General features: G+C 58.0%; 1 protein-coding gene across 1 annotated transcript in view; it reads left to right on the forward strand.

Moving 5' to 3' along the window:
- The first annotated feature begins 6,674 nt into the window (after positions 1-6,674).
- Positions 6,675-27,589, forward strand: part of etnk1 (ethanolamine kinase 1) — a 29,795-nt gene continuing 8,880 nt past the window's right edge. The window contains exons 1-4 of the mRNA XM_031898438.1: positions 6,675-6,948; positions 20,430-20,689; positions 24,967-25,107; positions 26,030-26,172. Of these exons, the coding sequence (XP_031754298.1) occupies positions 6,802-6,948; positions 20,430-20,689; positions 24,967-25,107; positions 26,030-26,172 (691 nt within the window). The 5' untranslated portion in view covers positions 6,675-6,801. The remainder of the gene's footprint in view (positions 6,949-20,429; positions 20,690-24,966; positions 25,108-26,029; positions 26,173-27,589) is intronic.

Here is a 27,589-nt window from a genome sequence, read left to right on the forward strand (position 1 = left end):
TATAGGCACAGATATACCCCCCATCTTTCCCCCCCCCCCCCCCACTGTCACAGTGTAACCCCATATCATATATGCACATAATGTAACTGTATAATATATAGGCACAGATATACCCCCCATCTTCCCCCAGCCCCCCCCCCCACTGTCACAGTGTAACCCCCATATCATATATGCACATAATGTAACTGTATAATATATAGGCACAGATATACCCCCATCTTTCCCCCAGCCCCCCCCCCACTGTCACAGTGTAACCCCCATATCATATATGCACATAATGTAACTGTATAATATATAGGCACAGATATACCCCCATCTTTCCCCCAGCCCCCCCCCCCACTGTCACAGTGTAACCCCCATATCATATATGCACATAATGTAACTGTATAATATATAGGCACAGATATACCCCCCATCTTTCCCTCCCCCCCCCCACTGTCACAGTGTAACCCCCATATCATATATGCACATAATGTAACTGTATAATATATAGGCACAGATATACCCCCCATCTTTCCCCCAGCCCCCCCCCCCACTGTCACAGTGTAACCCCCATATCATATATGCACATAATGTAACTGTATAATATATAGGCACAGATATACCCCCCATCTTTCCCTCCCCCCCCCCCACTGTCACAGTGTAACCCCCATATCATATATGCACATAATGTAACTGTATAATATATAGGCACAGATATACCCCCCATCTTTCCCCCAGCCCCCCCCCCCCCACTGTCACAGTGTAACCCCCATATCATATATGCACATAATGTAACTGTATAATATATAGGCACAGATATACCCTCCATCTTTCCCTCCCCCCCCCCACTGTCACAGTGTAACCCCCATATCATATATGCACATAATGTAACTGTATAATATATAGGCACAGATATACCCCCCATCTTTCCCCCAGCCCCCCCCCCCACTGTCACAGTGTAACCCCCATATCATATATGCACATAATGTAACTGTATAATATATAGGCACAGATATACCCCCCATCTTCCCCCAGCCCCCCCCCCCACTGTCACAGTGTAACCCCCATATCATATATGCACATAATGTAACTGTATAATATATAGGCACAGATATACCCCCCATCTTTCCCCCAGCCCCCCCCCCACTGTCACAGTGTAACCCCCATATCATATATGCACATAATGTAACTGTATAATATATAGGCACAGATATACCCCCCATCTTTCCCCCAGCCCCCCCCCCCACTGTCACAGTGTAACCCCCATATCATATATGCACATAATGTAACTGTATAATATATAGGCACAGATATACCCCCCATCTTTCCCTCCCCCCCCCACTGTCACAGTGTAACCCCCATATCATATATGCACATAATGTAACTGTATAATATATAGGCACAGATATACCCCCCATCTTTCCCCAGCCCCCCCCCCCACTGTCACAGTGTAACCCCCATATCATATATGCACATAATGTAACTGTATAATATATAGGCACAGATATACCCCCCATCTTTCCCTCCCCCCCCCACTGTCACAGTGTAACCCCCATATCATATATGCACATAATGTAACTGTATAATATATAGGCACAGATATACCCCCATCTTTCCCTCCCCCCCCCACTGTCACAGTCTAACCCCCATATCATATATGCACATAATGTAACTGTATAATATATAGGCACAGATATACCCCCATCTTTCCCTCCCCCCCCACTGTCACAGTGTAACCCCCATATCATATATGCACATAATGTAACTGTATAATATATAGGCACAGATATACCCCCATCTTTCCCCCAGCCCCCCCCCCCCACTGTCACAGTGTAACCCCCATATCATATATGCACATAATGTAACTGTATAATATATAGGCACAGATATACCCCCCATCTTTCCCTCCCCCCCCACTGTCACAGTGTAACCCCCATATCATATATGCACATAATGTAACTGTATAATATATAGGCACAGATATACCCCCCATCTTTCCCCCAGCCCCCCCCCCCCACTGTCACAGTGTAACCCCCATATCATATATGCACATAATGTAACTGTATAATATATAGGCACAGATATACCCCCCATCTTTCCCCCAGCCCCCCCCCCCCACTGTCACAGTGTAACCCCCATATCATATATGCACATAATGTAACTGTATAATATATAGGCACAGATATACCCCCCATCTTTCCCCCAGCCCCCCCCCCACTGTCACAGTGTAACCCCCATATCATATATGCACATAATGTAACTGTATAATATATAGGCACAGATATACCCCCCCATCTTTCCCCCACCCCCCCACTGTCACAGTGTAACCCCCATATCATATATGCACATAATGTAACTGTATAATATATAGGCACAGATATACCCCCCATCTTTCCCCCAGCCCCCCCCCACTGTCACAGTGTAACCCCCATATCATATATGCACATAATGTAACTGTATAATATATAGGCACAGATATAACCCCCATCTTCCCCCCCCCCCCCACTGTCACAGTGTAACCCCCATATCATATATGCACATAATGTAACTGTATAATATATAGGCACAGATATACCCCCCATCTTTCCCCCCCCCCCCACTGTCACAGTGTAACCCCCATATCATATATGCACATAATGTAACTGTATAATATATAGGCACAGATATACCCCCCATCTTCCCCCAGCCCCCCCCCCACTGTCACAGTGTAACCCCCATATCATATATGCACATAATGTAACTGTATAATATATAGGCACAGATATACCCCCCATCTTTCCCCCAGCCCCCCCCCCCACTGTCACAGTGTAACCCCCATATCATATATGCACATAATGTAACTGTATAATATATAGGCACAGATATACCCCCCATCTTTCCCCCAGCCCCCCCCCCCACTGTCACAGTGTAACCCCCATATCATATATGCACATAATGTAACTGTATAATATATAGGCACAGATATACCCCCCATCTTTCCCCCCCCCCACTGTCACAGTGTAACCCCCATATCATATATGCACATAATGTAACTGTATAATATATAGGCACAGATATACCCCCCATCTTTCCCCCAGCCCCCCCCCCACTGTCACAGTGTAACCCCCATACACAGCTATATTCAGTAACTGCAGACCAGTAACCAGATAGGGCCGTTCCCAGAACTGACTATTCCGTCCCTCTAATCAGCCGCTCGTTAACAGAGTCGCCATGGAGACTTCATTTATTGCGACTCAGAATAATAACCAAGAAATCATTATGGTCCAGGGGAGAAAATGGATCTAACTGAAGATAGATAAATAGATTTGTATATTAATGTAATCCAAAGAAAGGGTTAATAGTTATGTTATTAATTGCTATAGGAACAGTTACCCCCCTCCCCCAACTCTCAGGTGTTACCTGCCAGGTACATTGTTCTCTGTACAATATTGGGATATATATTTACAGGCATTATGGGTCTTCTACTTGTACTGCATGTTTCTATTTATACATATGGGTAGGAGCTGCCATACTGTTTCCCTTAGACAGTACAGTATGGGGGTACAGCTTATTGTGTGCCCAGAACATTCCCTCTCTGTATATTTGTATTTATACATATGGGTAGGGGGTGCCATAGTGTTTCCCTTAGACAGTACAGTATGGGGGTACAGCTTATTGTGTGCCCAGAACATTCCCTCTCTGTATATTTGTATTTATACATATGGGTAGGGGGTGCCATAGTGTTTCCCTTAGACAGTACAGTATGGGGGTACAGCTTATTGTGTGCCCAGAACATTCCTTCTCTGTATATTCCATAGCACCCTATAAGAGTACATGGATGAGTATTTTTGGTACATTGGGGGCAGAATTACCCCTCTATTGAAGGGTGAATCATGGTTGAAGACTGACAGCACCATGAAGGAATTCCTTATTCTTTTTTCTCAAAGCTGATTGGTCAGGCAGAAATCCTAGAATGACATGAGATTGGGTTCCATGAAGTAAAGGAAGGGGAGTGGCCAGGTACTTACCTCTATTATGTGGCGGCTCCTCCCACTCCCACAATAGGGAAAGATTTGGGCCTCCATTAGCCCTAAATCTAGGCTTCTCTCCTCCAGCCAATGGCCTTCACTCACTAGGGCTCCTGGCAACAGACTCTCCAGTTTGGAATTTCTGGTTGCTAGGGTCTTGTTTACCTTAGCAACCAGGCAGTGGGTTAAATGAAAAGCTGGAACATGAATCGGAGAGGGGCTGAATGGTACGGTAAGTAATAAAAAGTAACAATATTAATACATCTGTAGAGCAATCGTTTTTGGCTGCCGGGGTCAGTGACCCCCCCCGTTTGAAAGCTGGAAAAATGTAGAAGTGGAAGGCAAATAGTTCGAAAACTATAAAAAATGAAGACCAATTGTAAAGTTGCTAGGAATAGGCCATGTAAATGTGAAGCACCCCGTTAACTTCAAGATCCTGGCGCCTCCACTAATCAGAACCGGGCATCTGGATCAGGACCCGCCCCCAGTAGGCCCCAGCATTCCCAGTACCCAGAGGCCCAAACAGCCCCCCCCCCAGCAGCCCAATGAATAGTCACTACCTGGCCAGAACTCACAGATTGCCCGTCCGGGCCCAGCAGCCCCCCCTGAGGTGCCGGATTAATGTCACAGGCAGGCGCTTGATACATGCAGGTTTACTTGCCCTTTAAAGACTTATAAATGCAATTTATCATCTCGTATCCTTTACATTTGTGCCGCTGACTCCGGGCGACAGGTTTCGGGCGCAGACCCAATCACAGGTGAGATCACATGACACCCCCAAAGGCTGGAGAGGCCACACCCATCTCTCTTATCGGGGGGGGGGGAATAAATTGTTGCATTTCAGCACATTTCATGAAGCGTCGGCGCCTCCTTATAAAGCTCCCAAATGTGTTTGTTGGTATCGGAGCGAAGGGAATAAGTGGGTACAAGGTGTCAGTGGGTGTGTGTGGGGTGGGTTGCGTGGGGTGGGTGCGTGGGTGGGTATGTGGGGTGGGTGCGTGGGGTGGGTACGTGGGGTGGGTGCGTGGGGTGGGTACGTGGGGTGGGTGCGTGGGGTGGGTACATGGGTGGGTGGGTGCGTGGGGTGGGTACGTGGGGTGGGTACATGGGGTGGGTACATGGGGTGGGTACATGGGGTGGGTGCGTGGGGTGGGTACATGGGTGGGTGGGTGCGTGGTGTGGGTACATGGGGTGGGTGTGTGGGGTGGGTACATGGATGGGTGGGTGCGTGGTGTGGGTGCGTGGGGTGGGTACGTGGGGTGGGTGCGTGGGGTGGGTGCATGGGGTGGGTACATGGGTGGGTGGGTACATGGGGTGGGCGTGTGGGGTGGGTACATGGGGTGGCCGTGTGGGGTGGGTGCGTGGGGTGGGTACATGGGTGGGTGGGTACATGGGGTGGGCGTGTGGGGTGGGTGCGTGGGGTGGGCGCGTGGGGTGGGTGCGTGGGGTGGGTGCGTGGGGTGGGTGCGTGGGGTGGGCGTGTGGGGTGGGTACATGGGGTGGCCGTGTTGGGTGGGTGCGTGGGGTGGGTGCGTGGGGTGGGTGCGTGGGGTGGACCCACTCTGGATAAGACCCAGAACATTACTTGCTGCCCCTGGTTCAGGAGACAGCCCTACTCTGTATATATTAGCAGTTGCCCCGGGGCAGATTCAGACTGGAGGGTAACGGCCGGGGGCAGTGCAATTCTCAGAGCCTCCCCTGCGGGGGGAACAAGGGGCCCCAGTCTGACAGTTAAAATGAACTGGTTGTTCCAGTGACACCGGGGAATAAAACTCCCTGTACCTCCTGCCTGACAGGGAATAAATACCCCCTGGGGCAGTCAGTGAGCGGCAGCCAATCCAGACACAGCATGGGACGGGGCTCTGGATTGGGCAGTTCCCATGATGCACCACAAGGACACGACGTTCCCATCACTCGGCAGCAGCAGGTTTTGGGCATTTGGGAGTCACGGGCGGAACAGAGGGTTTATATGTATATATATACGGGGGGGGGGCTCAATGTGGGGGTACAACCTGCAGCCACTGCCCCCTGTACCCCCATAATGTCACATACGCCTATTATTTCTCTATTCCTGCTGCAAGGCAGTGTGGTTGCTAGGGACACTGACTTAGCAACCAAGAAGGATTAGCACCACAGAAACTATAATAAGAACCTGCTGTGCGGTTGCTGGGTTAGTGGCCCTAGTAACGGGATAATAAGCCCTTCCCCCCACACAGCAACCTGAGCTAATCCCTTATTAGTATATTTATTTATCCTTTAATTCCCCTGAGGCACCTGTACTTCTAGCTGGGGGGGGGGGTGAAGGGACCAAACACACCACAGAGGATTGTGGGAGTTGTAGTTTAACACTAACACCCCCTGCATCTTGTTACAGGGAATGGAAGGTGAAGTTCAGTGACAGAAGGGTCCCAATATGACTCCCCTTAGCCCCGCCCCACAGACTGTATAGGATCAAAGCCTCAGGGCTCCAATGCAGCTGAAGCCACGCCCTAGCCCCGCCCCCCAGTCCTGCACTGTAACCGACCGCTGATTCAAAGGCCCAGGCGAGACATGTGACCGCTATGTTGAATGACAGGTTGGAGCGCTACGTCAGGGGAAAAAAGCTCCGCCCACCCTCAGGGAACCGCCCAAGTGACGTATGAATCGGCTGACACCTCCGTAACGACCAATGGGAGGTGCGCAGAGGTGAGTGGGCGTGTGCGAGGGAGGCGTGGCCTAAGGGGGCTTGTGGAATTTTCCATCAGAGCCGCTTATTATAGCGCTGAGGCCGTGAGAGTCCCCTGTGTCCCGGTGTCCCGGTTTCCTACCCGCCATGGCCAACTACATCCACTTACCGTCCGGCTGCCCGCATGTGCCCAAGATCGACTTCACCGTGTCGGACTCCGACTACCGGGAGGGGGCCCTCCGGCTGCTCAAGGAGCTCAGGCCCCACTGGAAACCGGAGGAGGTCACTACCCAGGTACTGGGGGGACCGGTCAGTGTGCTGTATAACTGGGGGGCCGCTTGGCTGGGCTGCTGGGGTAACACTATAGCATCCCCGCTATTCTTCATTACTGCCCTGCAGCACCGGGGGCCTGCCTTCCCTTCCAGCCTGGGCACTGTCTGCTGGGGCCCTGTATGTTCTGCCCCAGAGTGGGGTCCCTCCTGCCCCCCAAATACATGCAGGGACTGATGGGAATGGGATAGGGACCTTAGATTGTAAGCTCACTGGGGCAGGGACTGATGGGAATGGGATAGGGACCTTAGATTGTAAGCTCACTGGGGCAGGGGCTGATGGGAATGGGATAGGGACCTTAGATTGTAAGCTCACTGGGGCAGGGACTGATGGGAATGGGATAGGGACCTTAGATTGTAAGCTCACTGGGGCAGGGGCTGATGGGAATGGGATAGGGACCTTAGATTGTAAGCTCACTGGGGCAGGGGCTGATGGGAATGGGATAGGGACCTTAGATTGTAAGCTCACTGGGGCAGGGGCTGATGGGAATGGGATAGGGACCTTAGATTGTAAGCTCACTGGGGCAGGGACTGATGGGAATGGGATAGGGACCTTAGATTGTAAGCTCACTGGGGCAGGGGCTCATGGGAATGGGATAGAGACATTAGAGTGTAAGCTCACTGGGGCAGGGGCTGATGGGAATGGGATAGGGACCTTAGATTGTAAGCTCACTGGGGCAGGGGCTGATGGGAATGGGATAGGGACCTTAGATTGTAAGCTCACTGGGGCAGGGGCTGATGGAATGGGATAGGGACCTTAGATTGTAAGCTCACTGGGGCAGGGGCTGATGGGAATGGGATAGGGACCTTAGATTGTAAGCTCACTGGGGCAGGGGCTCATGGGAATGGGATAGGGACATTAGAGTGTAAGCTCACTGGGGCAGGGACTGATGGGAATGGGATAGGGACCTTAGATTGTAAGCTCACTGGGGCAGGGCTGATGGGAATGGGATAGGGACCTTAGATTGTAAGCTCACTGGGGCAGGGGCTGATGGGAATGGGATAGGGACCTTAGATTGTAAGCTCACTGGGGCAGGGGCTGATGGGAATGGGATGGGGACCTTAGAGTGTAAGCTCACTGGGGCAGGGACTGATGGGAATGGGATAGGGGCCTTAGATTGTAAGCTCACTGGGGCAGGGACTGATGGGAATGGTGTGTATTCTCTTTACAGCGCTGCAGGCTATGTTGGCACCATATAATTAACAGATAATAATAATATTACCAGCAGTAGGGCAGCTCCTATAATATATATGATATCTTTATTTTCCTATAGGGGCAATTACTATTTTAATGATACACTGGGGGAGACAGGGGCCGGCGGGTAACAGACTGGGGGCCGGGGGGTAACAGACTGGGGGCCGGTGAGTAACAGACTGGGGGAGACAGGGGCCGGCGGGTAACAGACTGGGGGAGACAGGGGCCGGCGGGTAACAGACTGGGGGAGACAGGGGCCGGCGGATAACAGACTGGGGGAGACAGGGGCCGGCGGGTAACAGACTGGGGAGACAGGGGCCGGCGGGTAACAGACTGGGGGAGACAGGGGCCGGCGGGTAACAGACTGGGGGAGACAGGGGCCGGGGGGTAACAGACTGGGGGCCGGTGGGTAACAGACTGGGGGAGACAGGGGCCGGCGGGTAACAGACTGGGGGAGACAGGGGCCGGGGGGGTAACAGACTGGGGGCCGGTGGGTAACAGACTGGGGGAGACAGGGGCCGGCGGGAAACAGACTGGGGGAGACAGGGGCCGGGGGGTAACAGCCTGGGGGAGACAGGGGCCGGCGGGTAACAGCCTGGGGGAGACAGGGGCCGGCGGGTAACATATTGGGGGAGACAGGGGCCGGTGGGTAACAGACTGGGGGAGACAGGGGCCGGCGGGTAACAGACTGGGGGAGACAGGAGCCGGTGGGTAACAGACTGGGGGAGACAGGGGCCGGGGGGTAACAGCCTGGGGGAGACAGGGGCCGGGGGGTAACAGACTGGGGGAGACAGGGGCCGGGGGGTAACAGCCTGGGGGCCGGTGGGTAACAGACTGGGGGAGACAGGAGCCGGTGGGTAACAGACTGGGGGAGACAGGGGCCCGGGGGGTAACAGCCTGGGGGAGACAGGGGCCGGCGGGTAACAGACTGGGGGGAGACAGGGGCCGGCGGGTAACAGACTGGGGGAGACGGGCCGGCGGGTAACAGACTGGGGGAGACAGGGGCCGGCGGGTAACAGACTGGGGGAGACAGGGGCCGGCGGGTAACAGACTGGGGGAGGCAGGGGCCGGCGGGTAACAGACTGGGGGAGGCAGGGGCCGGCGGGTAACAGACTGGGGGAGACAGGGGCCGGCGGGTAACAGACTGGGGGAGACAGGGGCCGGCGGGTAACAGACGGGGGGAGACAGGGGCCGGCGGGTAACAGACGGGGGGAGACAGGGGCCGGGGGGTAACAGACTGGGGGAGACAGGGGCCGGCGGGTAACAGACGGGGGGAGACAGGGGCCGGGGGGTAACAGACTGGGGGCCGGTGGGGTAACAGACTGGGGGCCGGGGGGTAACAGACTGGGGGCCGGGGGGGTAACAGACTGGGGGCCGGTGGGTAACAGACTGGGGGAGACAGGGGCCGGGGGTAACAGCCTGGGGGAGACAGGGGCCGGGGGGTAACAGCCTGGGGGCCGGGGGGTAACAGCCTGGGGGCCGGTGGGTAACAGACTGGGGGAGACAGGGGCCGGGGGGTAACAGCCTGGGGGCCGGTGGGTAACAGACTGGGGGGAGACAGGGGCCGGGGGGTAACAGACTGGGGGCCGGTGGGTAACAGCCTGGGGGCCGGTGGGTAACAGACTGGGGGAGACAGGGGCCGGTGGGTAACAGACTGGGGGAGACAGGGGGCCGGGGGTAACAGCCTGGGGGCCGGTGGGTAACAGACTGGGGGAGACAGGGGCCGGGGGGTAACAGACTGGGGGCCGGTGGGTAACAGACTGGGGGGAGACAGGGGCCGGGGGGTAACAGACTGGGGGCCGGTGGGTAACAGCCTGGGGGCCGGTGGGTAACAGACTGGGGGAGACAGGGGCCGGTGGGTAACAGACTGGGGGAGACAGGGGCCGGCGTGTAACAGACCTGGGGGAGACAGGAGCCGGCGGGTAACAGACTGGGGGAGACAGGGGCCGGGGGGTAACAGCCTGGGGGAGACAGGGGCCGGGGGGTAACAGCCTGGGGGAGACAGGGGCCGGGGGGTAACAGCCTGGGGGCCGGTGGGTAACAGACTGGGGGAGACAGGAGCCGGTGGGTAACAGACTGGGGGAGACAGGGGCCGGGGGTAACAGCCTGGGGGAGACAGGGGCCGGCGGGTAACAGACTGGGGAGACAGGGGCCGGCGGGTAACAGACTGGGGGGAGACAGGGGCCGGCGGGTAACAGACTGGGGAGACAGGGCCGGCAGGTAACAGACTGGGGGAGACAGGGGTCGGGGGGTAACAGACTGGGGCCGGTGGGTAACAGACTGGGGGAGACAGGGGCCGGCGGGTAACAGACTGGGGAGACAGGGGCCGGCGGGTAACAGACTGGGGGGAGACAGGGGCCGGCGGGTAACAGACTGGGGGGAGACAGGGGCCGGCAGGTAACAGACTGGGGGAGATAGGGGTCGGGGGGTAACAGACTGGGGGCCGGTGGGTAACAGACTGGGGGAGACAGGGGCTGGCGGGTAACAGACTGGGGGAGACAGGGGCCGGCGGGTAACAGACTGGGGGAGACAGGGGCCGGCGGGTAACAGACTGGGGGAGACAGGGCCGGCGGGTAACAGACGGGGGGAGACAGGGGCCGGGGGGTACAGACTGGGGCCGGTGGGTAACAGACTGGGGGCCGGTGGGTAACAGACTGGGGGCCGGGGGGTAACAGACTGGGGGCCGGGGGGTAACAGACTGGGGGCCGGTGGGTAACAGACTGGGGGAGACAGGGGCCGGGGGGTAACAGCCTGGGGGAGACAGGGGCCGGGGGGTAACAGCCTGGGGGCCGGGGGGTAACAGACTGGGGGGAGACAGGAGCCGGTGGGTAACAGACTGGGGGGAGACAGGAGCCGGTGGGTAACAGACTGGGGGAGACAGGGGCCGGGGGGTAACAGCCTGGGGGCCGGTGGGTAACAGACTGGGGGGAGACAGGGGCCGGGGGGTAACAGACTGGGGGCCGGTGGGTAACAGCCTGGGGCCGGTGGGGTAACAGACTGGGGGAGACAGGGGCCGGTGGGTAACAGACTGGGGGAGACAGGGGCCGGTGGGTAACAGACTGGGGGAGACAGGGGCCGGCGGGTAACAGACTGGGGGAGACAGGGGCCGGTGGGTAACAGACTGGGGGAGACAGGGGCCGGTGGGTGACAGACTGGGGGGCCAGTGGGTGACAGACTGGGGGGCCGGTGGGTAACAGACTGGGGGTCGGGTGGTAACAGACAGGGGCCGGGGGGTAACAGACTGGGGGTCGGGTGGTAACAGACTGGGGGAGACAGGGGCCGGGGGGCAACAGACTGGGGGAGACAGGGGCCGGCGGGTAACAGACTGGGGGAGACAGGGGCCGGCGGGTAACAGACTGGGGGAGACAGGGGCCGGCGGGTAACAGACTGGGGGAGACAGGGGCCGGCAGGTAACAGCCTGGGGGAGACAGGGGCCGGGGGGTAACAGCCTGGGGGCCGGTGGGTAACAGACTGGGGGAGACAGGGGCCGGGGGGTAACAGACTGGGGGAGACAGGGGCCGGCGGGTAACAGACTGGGGGAGACAGGGGCCGGGGGGTAACAGACTGGGGGAGACAGGGGCCGGCGGGTAACAGACTGGTGGGTGACAGACTGGGGGGCCGGAGGGTGACAGACTGGTGGGTGACAGACTGGGGGGCCGGTGGGTGACAGACTGGGGGGCCGGTGGGTGTCGGAGCTGTCGGGACGGGGCTGGGCGAGTGATTGGGCTGCGGGGGTGGGCGTGTCGCTCCTGAGGGCTCTTGTTGCCCCGGGGCAGACAAGTTGCGACATCGCATTCCCCAGTGTAACTCTCAGTACCAGTTGATCTCTGGGTGTAACTGATACCGACCCAATTGGGCTCCGGTTCCCCGACTGCCTGAGATCAGGTTATTCATGTTCCAGCCCTGAGGGAACCTGTGTCCCTCCAAGAATTTCTTCCCCTGTGGGGCACTGGGCTGCCCAACTGCCCGAGGTCAGATTATTCATGCTGGGGGGGTTGCAGGTAAATAGTGGGACCCAGTTCTGGTTCTGTAGGTATCGGTAGGTACCAGCTGGGATGCTGGTACTTCCTGTTGTGCAGATGCCATGTGACAGGAAGTGCCACCTGCGGGCCGAGGGTCCCATTTCCTTCCCCCCCCTGCTGCCCAGAGAGCCACTTCCTGTGTCCGCGCAGGACATTTGGCTCGTTGGGACCCATTTCCCATCTGCCAGTTGGGGGGGGCGGGGCCTCTAGCCCTACATTGGGCAGTAGGGGTGGGACTGGGGGTATTGGATATAAGGAGTAAGCCTTGTGGCCCGGGTGGGTTGGCGCTGGGCTATTGGGGCCCCACTTGCTGCCCCTGTATGACCCTGCGCTACTGTAAAGGGAAAGTAAACCCTCCCACTGGGGTTCTGTACAAGTCTCAGTGGCCCCCACTTTCTCTGAACCAATCAGTGCCCTGCGTGCGTTCCCTCAACTTCTAGTAGGTTTAATTCTAGTCTGTCTCTGCCGCTCTCTCTATCTCTGCCTGTCTGTCTCACTCTCTCTCTGTTGTCTGTCTCACTCTCTCTTTGTCTGTCTCTCTCTCTCTCTGTTGTCTGTCTCTCTGTCTCTCTCTCTGTCTGTCTCTCTGTCTGTCTCTCTGTCTGTCTCTCTGTCTGTCTCTCTGTCTGTCTCTCTGTCTGTCTCTCTGTCTCTCTGTCTTCTCTGTCTGTCTCTCTGTCTCTCTCTCTGTCTCTCTCTCTGTCTCTCTCTCTGTCTCTCTCTCTGTCTCTCTCTCTGTCTCTTTATCTGCCTCTCTCTCTCTCTGCCTCTCTCTCTCTCTGCCTCTCTCTCTCTCACTCTGCCTCTCTCTCTCTCTCTCTCACTCTGCCTCTCTCTCTCTCTCTCTCTGCCTCTCTCTCTCTCTCTCTCTGCCTCTCTCTCTCTCTCTCCTCTCTCTCTCTCTCTCTCTCTGCCTCTCTCTCTCTCTCTGCCTCTCTCTCTCTCTCTCCTCTCTGCCTCTCTCTCTCTCTCTCTCTCTCTGCCTCTCTCTCTCTCTCTCTCTCTCTCTGCCTCTCTCTCTCTCTCTCTCTCTCCTCTCTCTGCCTCTCTCTCTCTCTCTCTCTGCCTCTCTCTCCTCTCTCTCTCTCTGCCTCTCTCTCTCTGCCTCTCTCTCTCTCCTCTGCCTCTCTCTCTGTCTATCTCTCTGCCTCTCTCTCTGCCTCTCTCTCTGCCTCTCTCTCTCTCTCTGCCTCTCTCTCTCTCTCTCTGCCTCTGCCTCTCTCTCTCTGCCTCTCTCTCTCTCTCTGCCTCTCTCTCTGTCTATCTCTCTGCCTCTCTCTCTGCCTCTCTCTCTGTCTATCTCTCTGCCTCTCTCTCTTTCAGTCTCCGGCAGCTTCTCACTTCCCTCTCGCCTGTAGCCGCTGCTCTCATTTCCTCGGTGGGGGGGGATTAACCCTTTAGTGGCTGCCAGTGGCCCGATGTACTGGTTCAGACCCGAGGAAAATTTGCCGGTAACAGCTCGGCCCCTGCTAATCCTATTGGTTACTTTATTACTGCCCTGCCAGCCAATGGGAACCTGCGCTGGGGCTTATGCTGGACGTGACCCGGGGGGGGGGGGGGGGTTCTGCTGGACATGACCCGGGGGGGGGGTTCCGCTGGACGTGACCCGGGGGGGGGGGTTCTGCTGGACGTGACCCGGGGGGGGGGCGGTTCTGCTGACGTGACCCGGGGGGGGGGGGGTTCTGCTGGATGTGACCCGGGGGGGGGGGCGGTCTGTGGACGTGACCCGGGGGGGGGGGTTCTGCTGGACGTGACCCGGGGGTGGGGTTCTGCTGGACGTGGACCCGGGGGGGGGGGGGGTTCTGCTGGACGTGACCCGGGGGGGGGTTCTGCTGGACGTGACCCGGGGGAGGGGGGGTTCTGCTGGACGTGACCCGGGGGGGGGGGGTTCTGCTGGACGTGACCCGGGGGGGGGGGGGGTTCTGCTGGACGTGACCCGGGGGGGGGGTTTCTGCTGGACGTGACCCGGGGGGGGGGGTTCTGCTGGACGTGACCCGGGGGGGGTTCTGCTGGACGTGACCCGGGGGGGGGGGGGGGGTTCCGCTGGACGTGACCCGGGGGGGGGGTTCCGCTGGACGTGACCCGGTGGGGGGGGGTTCTGCTGGACGTGACCCGGGGGGGGGGGTTGCTGGCGTGACCCGGGGGGGGGTTCTGCTGGACGTGACCCGGGGGGGGGGTTTTCTGCTGGGACGTGACCCCGGGGGGGGGGTTCTGCTGGACGTGACCCGGGGGGGGGGGTTTCTGCTGGACGTGACCCGGGGGGGGGGTTCTGCTGGACGTGACCCGGGGGGGGGTTCTGCTGGACGTGACCCGGGGGGGGGTTCTGCTGGACGTGACCCGGGGGGGGGGGGTTCTGCTGGACGTGACCCGGGGGGGGGGGGTTCTGTCTGGATGTGACCCGGGGGGGGGGGGGGTTCTGCTGGACGTGACCCGGGGGGGGGCGGTTCTGCTGGACGTGATGTTCCCATGCCCGAGTGACCCATTTCCGTTCTAGTTACAATATTGGGTTAATTTGCCCTTTAAACCCCTCCCCCAAGTCTCCTTATTAATTATGCTAATCAGAGGCAGCTGAGTCAGAGCTTCGTTAGAGACAAGTTATATGGATCCGAGAGTCCGGGGCAAGGGGCTGAGATGCCCACGGGTGCCCTGTACCCGCCCTTCACCCGCCCTGTACCCGCCCTTCACCCGCCCTGTACCTGCCCTTCACCCACCCTGTACCCGCCCTTCCTGTACCCGCCCTGTACCCACCCTTCCCCCACCCTGTACCCGCCCTTCCCCCATCCTGTGCCTGCCCTTTCCCCGCCCTGTACCTGCCCTTCACCCGCCCTGTACCCGCCCTTCACCCGCCCTGTACCTGCCCTTCACCCACCCTGTACCCGCCCTTCCTATACCCGCCCTGTACCCACCCTTCCCCCACCCTGTACCCGCCCTTTCCCACCCTGTACCCGCCCTTTCCCCACCCTTCCCCCATCCTGTGCCCGCCCTTTCCCCACCCTGTGCCCACCCTGTACCCGCCCTTTCCCCACCCTGTGCCCACCCTGTACCCGCCCTTTCCCCACCCTGTGCCCACCCTTCCCCCATCCTGTGCCCGCCCTTTCCCCACCCTGTACCCACCCTTCCCCCATCCTGTGCCCGCCCTTTCCCCATCCTGTGCCCGCCCTTTCCCCATCCTGTGCCCGCCCTGTACCCGCCCTGTGCCTGCCCTGTGCCCGCCCTGTACCCACCCTTCCCCCATCCTGTGCCCACCCTGTACCCGCCTTTCCCCATCCTGTGCCCACCCTGTACCCGCCCTTTCCCCATCCTGTGCCCACCCTGTACCCGCCTTTCCCCATCCTGTGCCCACCCTGTACCCGCCCTTTCCCCATCCTGTGCCCACCCTGTACCCGCCCTTTCCCCATCCTGTGCCCGCCCTTCCCCCATCCTGTGCCCGCCCTTTCCCCACCCTGTACCCACCCTTCCCCCATCCTGTGCCCGCCCTTTCCCCACCCTGTGCCCGCCCTTCCCCACCCTGTGCCCGCCGTTTCCCCACCCTGTGCCCGCAGTTTCCCCACCCTGTGCCCGCCGTTTCCCCACCCTGTGCCCGCCCTTTCCCCATCCTGTACCCGCCCTGTGCCTGCCCTGTGCCCGCCCTGTACCCACCCTTCCCCCATCCTGTGCCCACCCTGTACCCGCCTTTCCCCATCCTGTGCCCACCCTGTACCCGCCCTTTCCCCATCCTGTGCCCACCCTGTACCCGCCCTTTCCCCATCCTGTGCCCACCCTGTACCCGCCCTTTCCCCATCCTGTGCCCACCCTGTACCCGCCCTTTCCCCATCCTGTGCCCACCCTGTACCCGCCCTTTCCCCATCCTGTGCCCACCCTGTACCTGCCCTGTGCCCGCCCTGTACCCGCCCTTCCCCCATCCTGTGCCCGCCCTGTACCCGCCCTGTACCCGCCCTTCCCCCATCCTGTGCCCGCCCTGTACCCGCCCTGTACCCGCCCTTCCCCCATCCTGTGCCCACCTTGTACCTGCCCTGTACCCGCCCTGTACCCGCCCTGTGCCCGCCCTGTACCCACCCTTCCCCCATCCTGTGCCCGCCCTGTACCCGCCCTGTGCCTGCCCTGTGCCCGACCTGTACCCACCCTTCCCCCATCCTGTGCCCGCCCTGTACCCGCCCTGTGCCTGCCCTGTGCCCGACCTGTACCCACCCTTCCCCCATCCTGTGCCCGCTCTGTACCTGTTGTTTTGCTGGGTTTATGGCTCAGTGTTTGCACTAAATATACCCCCCCCCCCCCCAGGGCTCTGTATAATGAGTGGGAGCAGAAAGTTTAGACACGCCCTCTCTGCACCGTAACCCACGCCCACTTTTGGGCATGTGAATACGGGGGGGGGGGGGTTTCTGACCAATGAGTGAGCTGATGTTGGCAGGCGATTGCCGTACAAGTGAATAGGGGGCAGTTATGTCTTTCACCCATTGAGTCACTGATTGGGGTGTGCAAGGCATGCTGGGAGTTGTGCCCCAGTAGGGGAGCGCTAGGCATGCTGGGAGTTGTGCCCCAGTAGGGGAGCGCTAGGCATGCTGGGAGTTGTGCCCCAGTAGGGGAGCGCTAGGCATGCTGGGAGTTGTGCCCCAGTAGGGGAGCGCTAGGCATGCTGGGAGTTGTGCCCCAGTAGGGGAGCGCTAGGCATGCTGGGAGTTGTGCCCCAGTAGGGGAGCGCTAGGCATGCTGGGAGTTGTGCCCCAGTAGGGGAGCGCTAGGCATGCTGGGAGTTGTGCCCCAGTAGGGGAGCGCTAGGCATGCTGGGAGTTGTGCCCCAGTAGGGGAGCGCTAGGCATGCTGGGAGTTGTGCCCCAGTAGGGGAGCGCTAGGCATGCTGGGAGTTGTGCCCCAGTAGGGGAGCGCTAGGCATGCTGGGAGTTGTGCCCAGTAGGGGAGCGCTAGGCATGCTGGGAGTTGTGCCCCAGTAGGGGAGCGCTAGGCATGCTGGGAATTGTGCCCCAGTAGGGGAGCGCTAGGCATGCTGGGAGTTGTGCCCCAGTAGGGGAGCGCTAGGCATGCTGGGAGTTGTGCCCAAGTAGGGGAGCGCTAGGCATGCTGGGAGTTGTGCCCAAGTAGGGGAGCGCTAGGCATGCTGGGAGTTGTGCCCAAGTAGGGGAGCGCTAGGCATGCTGGGAGTTGTGCCCCAGTAGGGGAGCGCTAGGCATGCTGGGAGTTGTGCCCAGTAGGGAGCGCTAGGCATGCTGGGAGTTGTGCCCCAGTAGGGGAGCGCTAGGCATGCTGGGAGTTGTGCCCAAGTAGGGGAGCGCTAGGCATGCTGGGAGTTGTGCCCAAGTAGGGGAGCGCTAGGCATGCTGGGAGTTGTGCCCCAGTAGGGGAGCGCTAGGCATGCTGGGAGTTGTGCCCCAGTAGGGAGCGCTAGGCATGCTGGGAGTTGTGCCCCAGTAGGGGAGCGCTAGGCATGCTGGGAGTTGTGCCCAAGTAGGGGAGCGCTAGGCATGCTGGGAGTTGTGCCCCAGTAGGGGAGCGCTAGGCATGCTGGGAGTTGTGCCCCAGTAGGGAGCGCTAGGCATGCTGGGAGTTGTGCCCCAGTAGGGGAGCGCTAGGCATGCTGGGAGTTGTGCCCCAGTAGGGGAGCGCTAGGCATGCTGGGAGTTGTGCCCAAGTAGGGGAGCGCTAGGCATGCTGGGAGTTGTGCCCCAGTAGGGGAGCGCTAGGCATGCTGGGAGTTGTGCCCCAGTAGGGGAGCGCTAGGCATGCTGGGAGTTGTGCCCAAGTAGGGGAGCGCTAGGCATGCTGGGAGTTGTGCCCCAGTAGGGGAGCGCTAGGCATGCTGGGAGTTGTGCCCCAGTAGGGGAGCGCTAGGCATGCTGGGAGTTGTGCCCAAGTAGGGGAGCGCTAGGCATGCTGGGAGTTGTGCCCAAGTAGGGGAGCGCTAGGCATGCTGGGAGTTGTGCCCCAGTAGGGGAGCGCTAGGCATGCTGGGAGTTGTGCCCCAGTAGGGGAGCGCTAGGCATGCTGGGAGTTGTGCCCCAGTAGGGGAGCGCTAGGCATGCTGGGAGTTGTGCCCCAGTAGGGGAGCGCTAGGCATGCTGGGAGTTGTGCCCCACTAGGGACCCTGCAGAAAGGTGACTCCTGGTTCTGTTTCCATATCGTTTGCCTTTAATCATTAACAAGTTAATGGGCCGTGGCTTTTGGGCCGAGGTTCTGGGCTGCTGGGGTTGTACTGGTACCAGTAGGGGATGCTGGGGGATCAGTGGGGCGGGGCTATCATGTTTATACCATGTGACACTCCCACAACCTGTTTGCAACCTGACATTTCCCCTTTATTCTCCTCTAAAGGGGGCGTGGCCTCTGATCCACCCTGGTTTGGGGGGCAACTCTGTCTCCTCCCCCACATTCCCCCATTGGCCTGCTCTTACATAGAATCCCCCAGTTCACATTAAAGGGAACCCCCCCCCCCCACTTGCCGGTGACGCTGGGAGTCGACGTAGAATAAAATGGAGGACGAGGCCCCCCCCCCCGTACGTGACAATAGGCCGATCCCACGGAGCCGCGGGGTTGGAGGGCATTTCTCGCCTGTGATACAATGTAGCGATTCTTCTGAAACAAAAACCCCAGTGTTGCCTCGGGGGGGAGGGGGGGGCTGTTATTTGTACATACATTTCCTTATAAGTTCTTCTTGTTTTGGGTAATAACTTCTGCCCCCCCCCCGGCTGTTGGACCGCCCCGCTAACCTCAGAAACCCAGTCACCTTCATTTATTGGAGCTTCAGTGCCCCCTAACCCCCAACATGGGGGGGACCCCACTCAGGGGCCACTGGGGCTAAAGAGAGGGTGGAGTTCAGCCCACAAACAGTCAGAGGTGAGAGGATTCGGGTTATGAACCTGTTTATTTTCTGCACTCGCAGTGTAAATATTTGCCCCGAGCAGGTGGGGCCGTTCCTGTGTCAGTGCCAGCGTGGCGCGGGGGGAATGTGATAGGGACCTTAGATTGTAAGCTCACTGGGGCAGGGGCTGATGGGAATGGGATAGGGACCTTAGACTGTAAGCTCACTGGGGCAGGGGCTGATGGGAATGGGATAGGGACATTAGATTGTAAGTTCACTGGGGCAGGGACTGATGGGAATGGGATAGGGACCTTAGATTGTAAGCTCACTGGGGCAGGGGCTGATGGGAATGGGATAGGGACCTTAGATTGTAAGCTCACTGGGGCAGGGACTGATGGGAATGGGATAGGGGCCTTAGAGTGTAAGCTCACTGGGGCAGGGACTGATGGGAATGGGATAGGGACCTTAGATTGTAAGCTCACTGGGGCAGGGACTGATGGGATAGGGACCTTAGATTGTAAGCTCACTGGGGCAGGGACTGATGGGAATGGGATAGGGACCTTAGATTGTAAGCTCACTGGGGCAGGGACTGATGGGATAGGGACCTTAGATTGTAAGCTCACTGGGGCAGGGGCTGATGGGAATGGGATAGGGACCTTAGATTGTAAGCTCACTGGGGCAGGGACTGATGGGAATGGGATAGGGACCTTAGATTGTAAGCTCACTGGGGCAGGGGCTGATGGGAATGGGATAGGGACCTTAGATTGTAAGCTCACTGGGGCAGGGACTGATGGGAATGGGATAGGGACCTTAGATTGTAAGCTCACTGGGGCAGGGGCTGATGGGAATGGCATAGGGATATTAGATTGTAAGCTCACTGGGGCAGGGGCTGATCCTACCCTGCAGTAAGGGGAGTAAAGAGCAAGTTAACCCGGTGTGTATCTGCATCTGTAGCAAAGTGCGTGGGACCTGCCCTGCTGCTTCCCCTCAGTAAAATGAATGAGGATTCAGAAAACGCAGAGAAGCAGCGCCCCCTAGTGGCCAGTACTATATACTGCTCATTATATCCGTGCCGCCCCCAACTCCCTGCACCCTGTCTGTATAATAATAGGTGTATAATCTCCTTGGCCCCGCCCCCAGGTGGTTCGTTCCAACGAATAATCATAATCCAGGTCAGTAGGTGCAGCCGGATAATCGCCCCGGGCAGATCTAAACCTCCCCCCCCCCGCCCTAATGGACTGCCCCACACAAACCTATAGTCCTTCTAAAGGGTAAAAGGGCAATAACCAAAATGAATGTGTCTGCCCCTTCCTGGCATCGCCTCCCAGTGCATTATGGGAGATTCCTTCTCTGTGTCTCCCTATGGAGCTGCCATAGCGATTCTGTCTGTAATAATGTGTTTTACCCCCCCCGTGTCTCAGGTTTTCACTGATGGAATAACCAACAAGTTGATTGGCTGTTACACGGGCGACGCGATGGAGGACGTGGTCCTGGTGAGAATCTACGGCAACAAAACCGAACTGCTGGTCGACAGGGAGGAGGAGCTAAAGAGTTTCCGGGTGCTGCGTTCCCACGGCTGCGCCCCCCAACTCTACTGCACCTTCAACAACGGCCTGTGCTACGAGTTCATGCAGGGGGAGGCCCTCGACCCAGAACATGTCTGCAACCCCACAATATCCAGGTACAGCCCCCGACTTCTACAGGGATAATGTACCCCCTACTGTAACTGATAAGGATATTAGCAGTCACTGAGGGGTTCTGTGCCCCCCATATAAAGGCACAAGGCTGCAGGCTGAGTTATACAGGGAACTCTGAGTATCACTCATGTATTATAAGGGATAATGTACCCCCTACTGTAAATGATAAGGATATTAGCAGTCACTGAGGGGTTCTGTGCCCCCCATATAAAGGCACAAGGCTGCAGGCTGAGTTATACAGGGAACTCTGAGTATCACTCATGTATTATAAGGGATAATGTACCCCCTACTGTAAATGATAAGGATATTAGCAGTCACTGAGGGGTTCTGTGCCCCCCATATAAAGGCACAAGGCTGCAGGCTGAGTTATACAGGGAACTCTGAGTATCACTCATGTATTATAAGGGATAATGTACCCCCTACTGTAAATGATAAGGATATTAGCAGTCACTGAGGGGCTCTGTGCCCATATAAAGGCACAAGGCTGCAGGCTGGGTTATACAGGGAACTCTGAGTATCACTCATGTATTATAAGGGATAATGTACCCCCTACTGTAAATGATAAGGATATTAGCAGTCACTGAGGGGTTCTGTGCCCCCCATATAAAGGCACAAGGCTGCAGGCTGAGTTATACAGGGAACTCTGAGTATCACTCATGTATTATAAGGGATAATGTACCCCCTACTGTAAATGATAAGGATATTAGCAGTCACTGAGGGGTTCTGTGCCCCCCATATAAAGGCACAAGGCTGCAGGCTGAGTTATACAGGGAACTCTGAGTATCACTCATGTATTATAAGGGATAATGTACCCCCTACTGTAAATGATAAGGATATTAGCAGTCACTGAGGGGTTCTGTGCCCCCCATATAAAGGCACAAGGCTGCTGGCTGAGTTATACAGGGAACTCTGAGTAACACTCATGTATTATAAGGGATACTGTACCCCCTACTGTAAATGATAAGGATATTAGCAGTCACTGAGGGGTTCTGTGCCCATATAAAGGCACAAGGCTGCAGGCTGAGTTATACAGGGAACTCTGAGTATCACTCATGTATTATAAGGGATAATGTACCCCCTACTGTAACTGATAAGGATATTAGCAGTCAGTGGGGCCCATACAGTTCAGCGAGGGACATTCCCACAGTAACGGATCTGCAGAACCTAAAACCTCGCTGGCACCGACCCAGACGCGCAGAATAGCAGTTTGGCCGCCCCGCCCCATGTTCCCTATAGCTGAGGATGCAAATAACTCCCAGCAGCCCCCACTCTCCATATCCATTACTCTCTCTCCGCCCAATACAAATAAATAAAACTATAAGTAGATATAGGGATAGAGACACGTATTCAGCCCAATGAGCTGTTGTTAAACTACAACTCACTCATCTGGTACCGTACCGCAGAGGGTTAAATATCGCTGCTCGGAACCGGAATGTGGGGGTGTATGGGGTACAGCAGGGGGGACTCTGAGCAACCTGCAGCCTTTGAGGTAAAACTCCCGGCACCCACAGACCCCTAAATACCCTATAAATCAGTTCTGACCCCCAAGTACCTGGTCTAGTTCCTTCTGACCCGTTAGTCCCAGGCTCGTTCTGTTCCCTGTGACCCAGTAGCACGGCCCCTCAGGGTGTTTAGCTCGGTTCTGTTCCCTGTGACCCAGTAGCCAGGCCCAGTAGGGTCGGTTCTGTTCCCTGTGACCCAGTAGCACGGCCCCTCAGGGTGTTTAGCTCGGTTCTGTTCCCTGTGACCCAGTAGCCAGGCCCAGTAGGGTCGGTTCTGTTCCTGTGACCCAGTAGCCAGGCCCAGTAGGGTCGGTTCTGTTCCTGTGACCCAGTAGCCAGGCCCAGTAGGGTCGGTTCTGTTCCTGTGACCCAGTAGCCAGGCCCAGTAGGGTCGGTTCTGTTCCTGTGACCCAGTAGCCAGGCCCAGTAGGGTCGGTTCTGTTCCCTGTGACCCAGTAGCACGGCCCCTCAGGGTGTTTAGCTCGGTTCTGTTCCCTGTGACCCAGTAGCCAGGCCCAGTAGGGTCGGTTCTGTTCCTGTGACCCAGTAGCCAGGCCCAGTAGGGTCGGTTCTGTTCCTGTGACCCAGTAGCCAGGCCCAGTAGGGTCGGTTCTGTTCCTGTGACCCAGTAGCCAGGCCCAGTAGGGTCGGTTCTGTTCCTGTGACCCAGTAGCCAGGCCCAGTAGGGTCGGTTCTGTTCCCAGTGACCCAGTAGCCAGGCCCAGTAGGGTCGGTTCTGTTCCTGTGACCCAGTAGCCAGGCCCAGTAGGGTCGGTTCTGTTCCTGTGACCCAGTAGCCAGGCCCAATAGGGTCGGTTCTGTTCCTGTGACCCAGTAGCCAGGTCCAGTAGGGTCGGTTCTGTTCCTGTGACCCAGTAGCCAGGTCCAGTAGGGTCGGTTCTGTTCCTGTGACCCAGTAGCCAGGCCCAGTAGGGTCGGTTCTGTTCCTGTGACCCAGTAGCCAGGTCCAGTAGGGTCGGTTCTGTTCCTGTGACCCAGTAGCCAGGTCCAGTAGGGTCGGTTCTGTTCCTGTGACCCAGTAGCCAGGTCCAGTAGGGTCGGTTCTGTTCCTGTGACCCAGTAGCCAGGTCCAGTAGGGTCGGTTCTGTTCCTGTGACCAGTAGCCAGGCCCAGTAGGGTCGGTTCTGTTCCTGTGACCCAGTAGCCAGGCCCAGTAGGGTCGGTTCTGTTCCTGTGACCCAGTAGCCAGGCCCAATAGGGTCGGTTCTGTTCCTGTGACCCAGTAGCCAGGTCCAGTAGGGTCGGTTCTGTTCCTGTGACCCAGTAGCCAGGCCCAGTAGGGTCGGTTCTGTTCCTGTGACCCAGTAGCCAGGTCCAGTAGGGTCGGTTCTGTTCCTGTGACCCAGTAGCCAGGTCCAGTAGGGTCGGTTCTGTTCCTGTGACCCAGTAGCCAGGTCCAGTAGGGTCGGTTCTGTTCCTGTGACCCAGTAGCCAGGTCCAGTAGGGTCGGTTCTGTTCCTGTGACCCAGTAGCCAGGTCCAGTAGGGTCGGTTCTGTTCCTGTGACCCAGTAGCCAGGTCCAGTAGGGTCGGTTCTGTTCCTGTGACCCAGTAGCCAGGCCCAGTAGGGTCGGTTCTGTTCCTGTGACCCAGTAGCCAGGCCCAGTAGGGTCGGTTCTGTTCCTGTGACCCAGTAGCCAGGCCCAATAGGGTCGGTTCTGTTCCTGTGACCCAGTAGCCAGGTCCAGTAGGGTCGGTTCTGTTCCTGTGACCCAGTAGCCAGGCCCAGTAGGGTCGGTTCTGTTCCTGTGACCCAGTAGCCAGGTCCAGTAGGGTCGGTTCTGTTCCTGTGACCCAGTAGCCAGGTCCAGTAGGGTCGGTTCTGTTCCTGTGACCCAGTAGCCAGGCCCAGTAGGGTCGGTTCTGTTCCTGTGACCCAGTAGCCAGGCCCAGTAGGGTCGGTTCTGTTCCTGTGACCCAGTAGCCAGGCCCAGTAGGGTCGGTTCTGTTCCTGTGACCCAGTAGCCAGGCCCAGTAGGGTCGGTTCTGTTCCTGTGACCCAGTAGCCAGGCCCAGTAGGGTCGGTTCTGTTCCTGTGACCCAGTAGCCAGGCCCAGTAGGGTCGGTTCTGTTCCTGTGACCCAGTAGCCAGGCCCAGTAGGGTCGGTTCTGTTCCTGTGACCCAGTAGCCAAGCCCAGTAGGGTCGGTTCTGTTCCTGTGAATCAGTAGCCAGGCCCAGTAGGGTCGGTTCTGTTCCTGTGACCCAGTAGCCAAGCCCAATAGGGTCGGTTCTGTTCCTGTGACCCAGTAGCCAGGCCCAATAGGGTCGGTTCTGTTCCCAGTGACCCAGTAGCCAGGCCCAGTAGGGTCGGTTCTGTTCCTGTGACCCAGTAGCCAGGCCCAGTAGGGTCGGTTCTGTTCCTGTGACCCAGTAGCCAGGCCCAGTAGGGTCGGTTCTGTTCCTGTGACCCAGTAGCTGAAGGTGACGGCGCTAATCGGGCCAGTAAGTCGCTGCTGACACTCAGGGAATTTGCCGCTAAGAAGATTTCGGTGACATCTAATTCCCCCGCGTTGGGTTTTGGGGTTAACTCTCCCCCCCCCCCCCCCCCCCCCCCCGGCACAGGAACCGGACGCCGACCCAATTGGGCGGGGCCAGGCTGAGCTGTGAATCCCATTGGCTGCACGTCTGCTTAACCCTTTATGTGCCATTAACCCTATCATGTCTGCATGGAAATGGATAGACTTGGGGGAGGGATATTGGGGTGGTCGGTCCATTAACCCATTCCTTTCCTCCCCAGGCTAATCGCCCGGCAACTGGCCAAGATCCACGCCATCCACGCCCACAACGGCTGGATCCCCAAGTCCAATCTGTGGGCGAAGATGAGGAAATATTTCTCCCTCATTCCTACCGAGTTCCAGGAGGAGGCGGTCAATGCCAGGTAGGTTGCCCCGCCCATTACGCCTTCTGCCCCTCCTGTCACGCTTTCTGCCCCTCCCATTACACCTTCTGCCCCTCCTGTCACGCTTTCTGCCCCTCCCGTTACACCTTCTGCCCCTCCTGTCACACCTTCTGCCCCTCCCGTCACGCCTTCTGCCCCTCCCATTACACCTTCTGCCCCTCCTATCTTGCCTTCTGCCCCTCCCATCTTGCCTTCTGCCCCTCCCATTACACTTTCTGCCCCTCATACCATCACGCCTTCTGCCCCTCACACCATCACGCCTTCTGCCCCTCACACCATCACGCCTTCTGCCCCTCACACCATCACGCCTTCTGCCCCTCACACCATCACGCCTTCTGCCCCTCACACCATCACGCCTTCTGCCCCTCACACCATCACGCCTTCTGCCCCTCCCGTCACGCCTTCTGCCCCTCCCGTCACGCCTTCTGCCCCTCCCTTCACGCCTTCTGCCCCTCCCGTCACGCCTTCTGCCCCTCCCGTCACCCCTTCTTCCCCTCCCGTCACCCCTTCTTCCCCGCCCGTCACCCCTTCTTCCCCGCCCGTCACCCCTTCTTCCCCGCCCGTCACCCCTTCTGCCCCTCCCGTCACCCCTTCTGCCCCTCCCGTCACCCCTTCTTCCCCGCCCGTCACCCCTTCTGCCCCTCCCATTATACCTTCTGCCCCTCCCATTATACCTTCTGCCCCTCCCATTATACCTTCTGCCCCTCCCATCACACCTTCTGCCCCTGCACTGTCTGTTCTCCCCTCTGCACATTGGCTGCTTCCCAGTTCTGCCCTCTGATTGGCCAAACAGCGCTGTCCCCGACACACAGAGACTGTGCTGCCCCTAGTGGGGGGAGAGGGTGAAACCAAAGCTGAGGGGGGTATTTGGGTCTTTTCTAACGCACTTACTGCCCCCCAGGTTCCGCCGGGACGTGCCCAGCCCTGAGGTTCTGGAAGGGGAGATGTCGTGGATGAAGGAGGTTCTGTCCAATCTGCAGTCGCCGGTGGTTCTGTGCCACAACGACCTCCTGTGTAAGAACATCATCTACAATGAGAAGCAAGGTAGGTCCCCGGGGCCCGCAAGCCCCGCCCCTTCCCCGTAGCGCTGGTACCGAGAGACTTTGCATGGTCTGTGCCCCCCCAAATCTGTGCAGTTCCCTTTGGTAAGTAGGGAATGTTTGGGGGGGGTGGGGCAATATATGATCCAATCAGCACTCAGAGTTGGGATCTTGGGGAGCGGGGGTGGGGTTACTTTATTTTCCCTTTATTTTGGTTTTAGAGAGAAATATATTGGGGTGCCCTGATCAACCCAGACACCCCATACTGCCCCCCCCAAATATGCATCATCACGTCAGAACCCAGGGGCCCACCCTCTGCTGATTATAGGGGGACTGGGGGTGCAGCAGGATTTATATTTTGGGGTTCCCTCTGGGGGAGGGGTAGGAGCAGCCATTGCTGGGCAGTTATTGGGGGGGGGGTATGTGAGAAATTCGCACAGAACTTGAGGTGCTTCTCTCTGATTGGTCGGGCTCTGATGGAAAGTTAACTCTGAAGGTGCCAGTCTATTGATAGAGCAGTCGGGTAACAGGGAATTGTGGGTAATGCATGCCGGGGCTCCTGGGCTCACAGAACTAATTGCTTCTTTGGGTTTTAAAGTGGAAATTGCTCTATTTTGGTGCAAATAAATAACCGCTCTGATTGGCTCTGTTTGCCGTGTCACAAGTGGCCTCTAACCAATAGCTGTGTCCGTGGGAGGGGCACACAAATCAGCCAGAATGTGACAGATAGAGGGGTGGGATGAAAGTGTTGGGGGGGCGGGGGGGTTGAGAAGATCTGGGGATATAGGGGGAGGGTGGGGCAGGGAGAACCCAATGCTGGGGTAATGGGGGCAGAGATGGGGCAGGAAGAATCCAGAGCTGGGGGCAATAGGGGGTGAGATGGGACAGGGAGAATCCAGGGATGGGGGCAATAGGGGGAGCAATGGGGCAGGTAAAATCGTGAGCTGGGGGCAATAGGGGGAGGGATGGGACAGGGAGAATCCAGGGATGGGGGGCAATAGGGGGAGGGATGGGACAGGGAGAATCCAGGGATGGGGGGCAATAGGGGGAGGGATGGGACAGGGAGAATCCAGGGATGGGGGACAATAGGGGGAGCAATGGGGCAGGTAGAATCCAGGGATGGGGGGCAATAGGGGGAGGGATGGGACAGGGAGAATCCAGGGATGGGGGGCAATAGGGGGAGGGATGGGACAGGGAGAATCCAGGGATGGGGGGCAATAGGGGGAGGGATGGGACAGGGAGAATCCAGGGATGGGGGGCAATAGGGGGAGGGATGGGACAGGGAGAATCCAGGGATGGGGGACAATAGGGGGAGCAATGGGGCAGGTAGAATCCAGGGATGGGGGGCAATAGGGGGAGGGATGGGACAGGGAGAATCCAGGGATGGGGGACAATAGGGGGAGCAATGGGGCAGGTAGAAT

The sequence above is a fragment of the Xenopus tropicalis genome, chromosome 3 (assembly GCF_000004195.4).
Source record: "Xenopus tropicalis strain Nigerian chromosome 3, UCB_Xtro_10.0, whole genome shotgun sequence".
NCBI lineage: Eukaryota > Metazoa > Chordata > Amphibia > Anura > Pipidae > Xenopus > Xenopus tropicalis.